At 41.0% G+C, this 9,530-nt stretch overlaps 1 protein-coding gene across 1 annotated transcript in view; it reads right to left on the reverse strand.

Annotated features, from left to right (window-relative positions):
- LOC123974213 (CD209 antigen-like protein A) overlaps positions 1–5,872 on the reverse strand; it is a 17,704-nt gene extending 11,832 nt beyond the window's left edge. The window contains exons 1-2 of the mRNA XM_046054759.1: positions 5,802–5,872; positions 3,826–3,993 (exon numbers count right to left, since the gene is read on the reverse strand). Of these exons, the coding sequence (XP_045910715.1) occupies positions 3,826–3,993; positions 5,802–5,856 (223 nt within the window). The 5' untranslated portion in view covers positions 5,857–5,872. The remainder of the gene's footprint in view (positions 1–3,825; positions 3,994–5,801) is intronic.
- Positions 5,873–9,530: the final 3,658 nt, after the last annotated feature.

Here is a 9,530-nt window from a genome sequence, read left to right on the forward strand (position 1 = left end):
TAGTCATTCATTTGCAACCATGATTCAGTTAAAAACATAAAATCTAGATTTGCAGACAAGATAAAATCATTTAAGATAAAAGTCTTACTTGAAAGTGATCTCACATTGAAGAGAGCCATTTTAAATGAGTTTGTTCTAGGTGCTGGAATTGGTACAGTTGTCCTAATCCTTATAAGAATACTATGATTGCTGTGTGGGATGTGCACATTTCGGTTTACTGGTCTATGCGTGATGATGACAGGAATAGAAGTCTGTGGAACAGCGCTGGGAGCAGACGGCTTTACATGCCAGCAGGTGGAGACAGTTGTTTGTGGCAGTGAGGCAGAGATCTGTTCAGTGAGCGGTGGTGTGTCCAGGTGTGCTGCATGAATGATTAGTCATTCACGTAAGTCATGTGTGGACCGCACCACATGCTGTATGTGCGCAGCTATCATTTCTGAGCCCCGTTTGTTTCGATGAAGTCCGTCTGTCTTAAAAAGAGACATTCTTTGCCAGAAAATATTAAAATTATCCACATAACACACACGATGAGCCCTGCAGGCGGACTGGAGCCAGTCGTGGAGGCCAAGGAGTCTACTGAAGCGGCCAGCACCGCGACCAACTGTAGGAATGGGACCAGAGATAAAAACGGACTATCCACACTGCTTTAAAAAGTTATAAAGACGGTTAAAATCTGATTTTGTCAGCTCAGACTGCCGAAGAGCTGTCATTTGTTCCGACATGGACTATCACTCTTGTGATGGAGGACGGGAGCGACGGCATCAGGTCCTGGAGTTTTTTTAAAATGTCAGCTGTGGTGGCACCGGGGAAGCAGTGAGTGGTAGCGTTAAAGAAACGGATGTTTCTGGTTATTGAGTCACCAATTATTAGTGTGGTTGGGGAGAAAGGGGAAGGAGGACATTGGTTGTGGGGTTCCAGAGCAGGACTGAGCAGAATCTGCTTCAACACTGCGTGCGGACTGAGGATGGAGTGTGTGAGCTGCCGAGTGTTGGGTTGGAGTAGCAGTAACAGACCTGAGAGAAGGGCTACCCGACGGTGCAGGGTAGAGACGGCCTCCGGAGCGTCTGAGCACAGCCTCCTTCAGGATCCTGCGTCGGGAAGCAGAGGTTTTTGACCGGGATGACGGCCGCCGATCAGGCCCAGCGACAGACCGGCGGCCCAGTGCAGGAGATGTAGCCGGTGGAGGAGATGCAACAGTGTCGGCAGGCACTGTGCGCCGAAAGGGATCCGTATCAGGGAGACTCGAAGCCGCAGGTGCATCCGCTGGTTGGACCGGAGTGTCGTTAGACAAGGCTGCATAGCGGTTGGAGAGGCCGATGTGCGGAGGAGAGGCAGCCCCATCTGAGCCTCTCTTAAAGCCATGGACCACCACTTCAGCCCAGGTTGACTGATGCTTCGGAGTCGAGCAGGATGAAAGCCTGGGAAGGCTAGAGGGGTCCCAAAACACGGTGTCCTCGATGTTAGCGGTTGCGCTAATAGAAACAATCTGTTTGGCTTGTACTGAAGCCACATCCATAAAGCCAGTCAGCAGGGAATCTCTCTCTTTGAGTTCCTCTGAAAGTCGTCGGATGTCTTCCATAAGGTCAGCAATCTTCTTGTTTCTTGCTTTCTTAAGGAGTGTGCAGTCCTCATGGGGCAGAGTTATCTCGGCTAGCATAGTCACCGGAGCTTTGTTGCGATCAGTAGCGTTGATTGCGTTTTTACGGTCCTCTAGCTTGAAATCCATGTCGGATGACAAATCCTTAACCCACGTAAAACTTAAGTTAAATGAAAAGGATATAAAAAATGTAACGAAAAAGATTAGGATTTAGGATTAAAAGGATTAAAACTGGATCTGCATGCGCAGAGTGCAGATTACGTCAGCAATTACGTCAGCGATCTTGTGACTGCTAGCCAACTGCCTGCCATCTGTTAGCTCAGCTAATACAGTCAGTCATGAAGCTTTGTAGCGCAGCCAGTTTGAGCCTTTTGGACATTTCTTCATGCAAATACTGTACAAGTAATGGCAGGCTGTGCAGTTAACAGTAGAAAATGACCCTGAAAGAAGCCTGTGCTCTAGATGGTGAGTAATTCTAGTATATTATTTATGTGTTAATAATAATTAGCAGGTATCAGTGCCAGCATACATAGCTTGTTAGCTTAGCTTGTTACGCTAATTAGCCAGATAGGAGCGGTCCCAAGCTGTTGAATGATGCTAAGTTAATGGAAGTGTGTTCTAGTGTTTAAAGATTTAAGGGAAGTCAGCAAGAAGAGAGAAGCCAAAATTTAGTAGAGAAGTGTTAGACATTGGGTGATAATACTTAAGAAAAGGGATCTATGTGAAGTTGTAAAGTAAAGGCTCAGCTCTCAGTTAACGTCAGCTCCCGTTGTGTTAACAATCTTTACAAACGGGCAATGTTAGATTTGGCTTCGTACTGTAACGGAGTCACTGTTCAGTTAGATACTAGTCAGATACTATTAGGATAAGTGGCTGCACCTGAACCGAAGGGACACAAAGGGCAGAGAGTCGAGGGGAATGCGGCTGCAGAGTTCCGCCTGCCTGTCGAGGAGAGCTTACGTTACGGTTTAAAAACAATAAAAAAACAATAAAAAAACAATAAAATAACAATATATTACTCTGTTGTGGGGTTCATTGGTGGGGATGATTGATTCAAAGTACTTATTTAAGAATGTTTACAGTCATCAATAAGTACACTTATTACACTTAGCAGAAGTAGCATTCCCTGAGATTCAGCAAACAATCTGAGGTTATAACTGCGTTTGATCAGTGTGCACAGTGACGTCTCTGAAAAGGACCTTTAAGAGGTGGATGCATTATTCGGCAGGACAGATGTTGTAGGCTACCTGCAGAGATTTACATCCACCTTTTTGTCAGAATGAGCGTTATCTCCTGTGAGGTGCAGGTAATTCTCTGCAGGCATGTAGATCTCTGCACCTGTGGAGAAGACATGGAGCTGGGCTGCAACTAGGGCGATGCTCCTGAGTTTAGTAAAATAGGTTTATTTAAGGCGAAATTAGGTGCGAGAGCCGCTTCTAAATTAGAATTCGCTAAAAAATTCAAGTAGTACAGTTCAATAAGAAATATAAAATAAAGGCTGACTTGAGTAGTCAACAGATGTCTAGCAGCATAGATTATTATTGCACAGTGTCATTTTTCTGGATATTCTTTAGGTTTTGGAATGGTAATAATTCTCTCAACCTCTCTGGGTAGTGACTGTAACTATTACAAGTGCCCCAGGAACAGCTTTGACCATATTTTGGAAAAATACAGGAAAAAGCTAGCAAACAACTCCTTTTGCATTAGAGTCAATGGAGCCCATGAAAGTGTCGGACCAGAGTTAGAAAGAGTCCTATACTGCGCTTTGATTGGCCAGCTGCGTATTTGGGGTGTGGCTTAGCAAAGGGTCAATTAAAACAACATAACTCTTTGTTTAATGTGGGGTGTACTTATTAACTGGTTTTGATTGCTGAACTCATAATGCTTTTGAGTAAGCAGTGTGTTCAGGTTTACAGTGTGTGTATATTTTTTTCTCTACAGTACACATGGGACAAAATTCCACAAATGCTTAAAAAGGAAGTTACAAATGTAACATGACCCACAAATTGACAGATTGTTTTGTGTAGAAGTCACTATGTGTTTTTGTGGATATGATTTTACACAAATGTGAAAATACATATTTGTAGATAGTGAAATATTTTCACATCATAGTACACATTTGTGGATTGTTTTCTGTGGGTTACAAACATTAAAATCTAATAAAATCTTCCATAAAACATGAGCTTCTTGTAGACACTGTGTGTGCAGTAACCAGAGATGTCACTCACTCTGTCTGATCAAACACTGAAGCCTGTTCAGCTCTTTAGTTGTTTCAATGAGGCTGGCATTCAGCAGCTCTCTCTCTTCAGACATGGAGGAAAGCTTGTTATTACTGGCCTGGAGACGCTCCGTCAGGTTGGTATTGATAATGAAGAAATCTGCGGCTGAGTGATGGTCTGAAATAAATCAAAATACATCAAATTTATGTTTAAAAAGTCAAATACCATTTTAATCATTCAAAATAGAAATTTTTCACTAACCATAATTTTTGTATCCAGCTACTTTAGGCTGGCTCAGGGACAGACATCAGCCTGAAAGCAGCCTTGCAGTCTGACCCAAAGCAGCCAAATACAGTACATAATATGTATTCCTTGACCCTGCTTTCTTTTCTTAGAACAGGTACAAAAACATTTAATCATAACAAAAATGGCATACAGTATAAGGAAAAGCAATATGCGCATAATGGAGCTAAAGGAAATGCCACAATATGGCTTCGACCGGCACTTAGCTCTAGTGATGTGCGATACCACTTAATTCTTATATGATCCAATACCAAGTAATATCCAGGCTGGTATTGCTGATACCGATACCAATACTTTTTACATATTTTATTTCTAGTTTAATGTGACCTCCCCCCCTCCCGTTTCTGTATTTATGAGAGAAATAAGGAGTAGGCTGTAGCCTTACCAATTCAAAATAATAGCTGCATAATGACAAGACATCAAACTACCGTCATATTCTTTAATTATAATAAAAATATCCTTCTCAGAACTGCAGCAGTTTCAGAAACAGTGAAAAAATGAAACATAATTTAGAAAGATAGGACAAAAATGAAAACAATAAAATCAAGATAAAAATTAAAAAGCTATTTACAGAACAGGCGTATACAAAATTCACATTTTGAAATGAATTTCTTCCCAATTATCTCTGCCCTCCTCCTGCATTATCTGAACAAAGCGCATGGTCCGTGTCCTGAATCGAAAAACTAATTTTGTTTTAGATTCAGAAACTAAAAATGGGAGAACAGCTTTTTTTCCCCGTTTCTTTGTTTTTGGTTTGAAACGACAAATGGAAAAAAAGGTGGTTTTCTCGTTTGTTTGTTTTGTGGTTCAAACGAAAAAACAAACTATCGGAACGTACACGGACCCAATGCGACTTTATCAGCTGACCTGAGACTAATGTTTCTAATAGAGATGTCCAGAAACGCCTTCTCATAAACATCTGGCTGAATCAGACCTCTGTCTCTCTGAAACATGCTATTGGCATATTCTGTTGGTACAATATGACATAAACATGTTTTAATAAATGCTGCAACACACAGATAAGTCACCACATTAGCAGTGGGACAAAAGAAACACTTGTGGTCCAATCTGATCGCATCTCTTGCGTCACATATACACACAAAAGCCGTGTCTATTGTCTATGTTTTGGCTAACCCTAAGGCCAATGTGCACAGCTGTATGCATATATTTACTGACTTAGGTTTAGGCACTAACTAATGCCATGGTTGAGGTTAGGGAAGTTGCCTCAGGGGGACTGTCAACTCTTTAAACAAAAACATCACTAGCTAGCTAGTTTGCGACCGGAAGCGCTACTAGCACTACGGTCACCCCGGGGCGTCACATACATACGCGGCCTGCATGCGTCTCTCCTACACGTACCTGGGGGCGTCCACTATAGTTGCAAAATCGCCATTTTGCGTATAATAGACATGGCTTTTCCAAAGCGTGTAAATGTGACGCCTGAGCATGAGAACAGGCTGTGTGGTCAGGTGTAGCGGGATGAAAGTAACAAGTGCTACTTTAGTCCCGACAGGAACTCCTGACATATAAACACGATTTATTTTTATACTGAAAAACTCTGACAGGGCAAACTTCAGGGTGTGTTAAAGCACTAAATAACCTGTAGATTAATCATTACTGTGACACATGAAACGAGAGAGACAACTTGTAATTCGGAAAACAGTCCCGCTTCAGAAATTTACTTGCTGTGCTCAAACAGTTTTCCGAAGATGCCGCAGGAAACGACGACAAAATCATGCGATATTTGGCAGCTCCATCAAGGGTTGCGTGCTGAAGGTGCTGTGATATGGAACATCCAAAGTGTCAGAATTAAATGAAAGAATAAATAAATGGTGAAATATATGCAAGAAAGAATGAATGAATAAAAGAATAAATAAATAAATGCAGAAATATATCAAAGAAAGAATGAATGAATAAAAGAATAGATAAATAAATGAAGAAATATTTCAAAGAAAGAATGAATGAATAAAAGAATAATACATTTGCTTTTGCCTTTCCCCAAGGAGACCTATTGTCATTGCTTTTCCCTTAGAGACCTATTGTGTATTGCTTTTTCCTTCCTCTTCCTTAACTGTCAATCAACATGTTTTGGCCCGCCCACTAAGTCAGGTCAAGCAGCTGATGACTGATACTATCTTCAGTGTTGATATGCTGTCCCTGGAAGAGTGTTGTGATTGGTAGAAAGTTTGGAAGGAGTTATGCTGCATTTGAGACCGGTCAGAACTGGGATATTTCCCAGTTGAAACTTCCGACTTCCCACATCAAAGCGTTCCAGGTGTATGGTGGTGCATGACGCCGAAAGTCAACGATAACCATGGCTAACTGTGACAAAGTGTACGCACAGTTGCACCCTCAGCAGTGTTTAAGGTGTTAATTAAACTGCAACAACTGACATAAATAGCCTACAGTTACTAGTTAAAGGTTCAGTGTGTAATTTCTGAGGATCTATTGACAGAAATGCAATATAATATCCTGAAAACTATGTTTTCAGTGGTGTATAAAGACTTTGCATAATGAACCCTTGTGTTTTTATTACCTTAGAATGAGCTATTTATATCTACATAACCGCGGGCACCCCCTTCTATAGAGGTCGACATCTTGTGTCGTCATGTTTCTACCGTAGCCGACAGTGAACAAATTTTGTCACTACCTTGAAAGAGAAGCAGCAGAAAAAGAAGTGTGGTGTATAACATATCTGCATTTGACCATTACAGTTAAAATAATACTCTGCAGCTGGAGAGAGGCTCAGTGAACTCTAAAGGGGAAGTAATGATTGATGGGTGTGCAAAGAGTGAACCCTCCTATGGAATTTGACCTCTGACCCAGTGTTAGGGGGAGTAGAGATTAGTGTGTATGAAGGGACTGAACCCTTCTATGGTGTCTAACAGATGGTTACACTTATCCTGCAGCACTGTGCCCTTATATGGTATTTAGCAGATACCTAAACATGTCCTATATAAGCTGTGTTCGATGTACAGAGAGACAGAGTGGCCATCGGGCTGGGTCACTATCCAAGCTGCTGCAGAGCTTGTAATTGATGCTGAATTCCTTGATGTAATAAACTTTTATGATCAAGAACAGTGTCAAGCGGATTTCTTCTCAACACATCATCGCAGCATTATTGTTCGGACACCACAGAAGCAGCAGAAGAAGAAGCAGCAGCAGCAGCAGAAGAAGTTGTACGTTTCTAACTACTAGGTAGTAGTAGAAGCTCTCCTTTATTAGATTTTTGGACAAATTGAGGACCATAGCTATTATTTAGCACAAGAGCAGACAGAGGGTGAATCTGCTTCGAAGAAGCGAAAGCATGATGAAGACAGACTAATACAGGAGCGATGCAGGTAGAAATCACTGGTAAACATTGTGTCGTTTTTCCCAGATGGAAGGATCTAATGAGGGAAAAATGTTTTCAAAGTGACGCCAAAGTTGCCTGTTTTCTGATGGACAGGTAAGGTATTCCAACTTTACCAATGCAAATGAAAACTTTTGTTTGATAATGTTAGCATTAGCCAGAAGCTAGCCATAGACACCGTAAGAAATTTTCCCTTGTCAGTGGTGTAAAATATGTAGTTGGATTGTTTCATGTAACTTAGTTCTTCTCCCTCACTCCATTGCATGGAGCATGGTGGCTCAGATTAGCAAGTTAAATGTTTACTGCCCTGGTGGAAAACATTTATTTTTACTGCTAACAGCATTACGATAACAACACTGTGTGCCTATCAAGTGACTAATTATGCTTATTGTCAGAATTTGCATTAGAAACAATGTATTTGTTTGTATTGCTTCTACGGTGCATACAAAGGTTACCACAAGCTGAAGTTATGGCTGTCAGTACTTATTTGTGTTATATTGTAGAGCACCCTTGATCCTCACCTGACTATGGCTTTGTAAACTTTATCCATGATGTGGTTTATAATGGACTGTGGTACAGAAACAGTGACAATGTTACACACTCTTGGCTTACGTTTTCCATATTGTCTGTCGGTGATCATACTTGCACTAGATGTGATAGTTTTTGGGATGTTCAATTTATTAGGCCAGATGAGTAAACCCTACCAAGATGTAACACATTGTGGATTACAGTACAGTAATGTATTACAGTCGTATGCGACTGTGTCATGTAGTACTTCATTTATTGATGCTGCTGTTGTTTCTCCAGCTACGAAACAGGTCCTGCAACATCAACTCCCTTGAAGAGAAAATCTTTGCAAGTCCCAGCTCCAGCATTGTCTATTATTGGTGCTTCTAGTGGAACAGACCGGTAAGTCATGCATAACAATATATTAATTTTGTCCTAATAGCTTTGATTAGAAACATGAACTTTATGATTAGTGTGTAATTTTATTTTATTTTCTATATCTACTGTTGAATGAGCATATGTGGGATATACACAACTTGCTGTGGTTATTCTTTACAGAAATGAGCATCTTGATGTCATTCCAGAAGCCACAGAAATTCAGGGCCTTGAACAAAGGTAACATGTACACATCATAACTTTTAGCCCTGTATTGCTTTTCTCCAAATGTTCATAATATATATTTGTAATATGTTTTTAGCAGCTTACATGACATGAGCATTGTTGAGGAGGACTTGGAGGAAAATGTTTTCAATGACCCAATGAACAGTAGTACTTCCTAATTACATGTATTATTTTTCAGTGATATTATTTGAGAACTTGTTTTTATCTGAAAGTTGTCATTATGTAAAGAATTGATTGGGCAGATGAAGCTTTCCCCTTACTCCCTTAAAAAAGATGATGGACAGAATGGTTTCAGCTCTGATGAAGAGCATCTTCCACCAATTTCTATACGGTGTGTTATTTGTCAGTCTCAATTTGCAATTGTTTTGTGGTCAGTTTACTAGCATACTCTATCGATGGACTTCCTGTTATTGGAATCGACGAGACTGTGCGTGATCTGCCTGCACATGAAGACCCTCCTGATGAGCCTTCTCCCTGTGATCATGACCCTGTTTTCCCAGAACCACAGAATGTCCTTTGTGAAGATGACATCATAGGTGTCAGAGCCTCCATAGTGTACGAGAACTGCTTAAGACAACTGGCTACATTTCTGATCCTGCCTGTGGATAAATGCACTGGCCTTCTGAGGACTGGTGCGCTGTGCAACTCTGTTGCATCCTTTGAGATCAACATCACCACCAAGGGCACAGCAGCTATCGAATGGGTAAGTCCAGACAATCACAGAATATAACAACTTTAAATTAGTATAAAATGAAAGGTTATACCAAAAGCCAGTGCTGTACATGACAAAAGCAAATGTTTCTTCTCTGTGACTTTTAGATCTGTCCTAATGGACAGCTTGTGGAGGTGGAATTCCCAGCCTGTGATGAAGTTTGGGATGCAAGCTGGAGATTTTCTCTTGTCCACCAACATTTTGTTGTCTGGCAACAAC

Source organism: Micropterus dolomieu, linkage group LG07 (genome assembly GCF_021292245.1).
Source record: "Micropterus dolomieu isolate WLL.071019.BEF.003 ecotype Adirondacks linkage group LG07, ASM2129224v1, whole genome shotgun sequence".
Taxonomy (NCBI): domain Eukaryota; kingdom Metazoa; phylum Chordata; class Actinopteri; order Centrarchiformes; family Centrarchidae; genus Micropterus; species Micropterus dolomieu.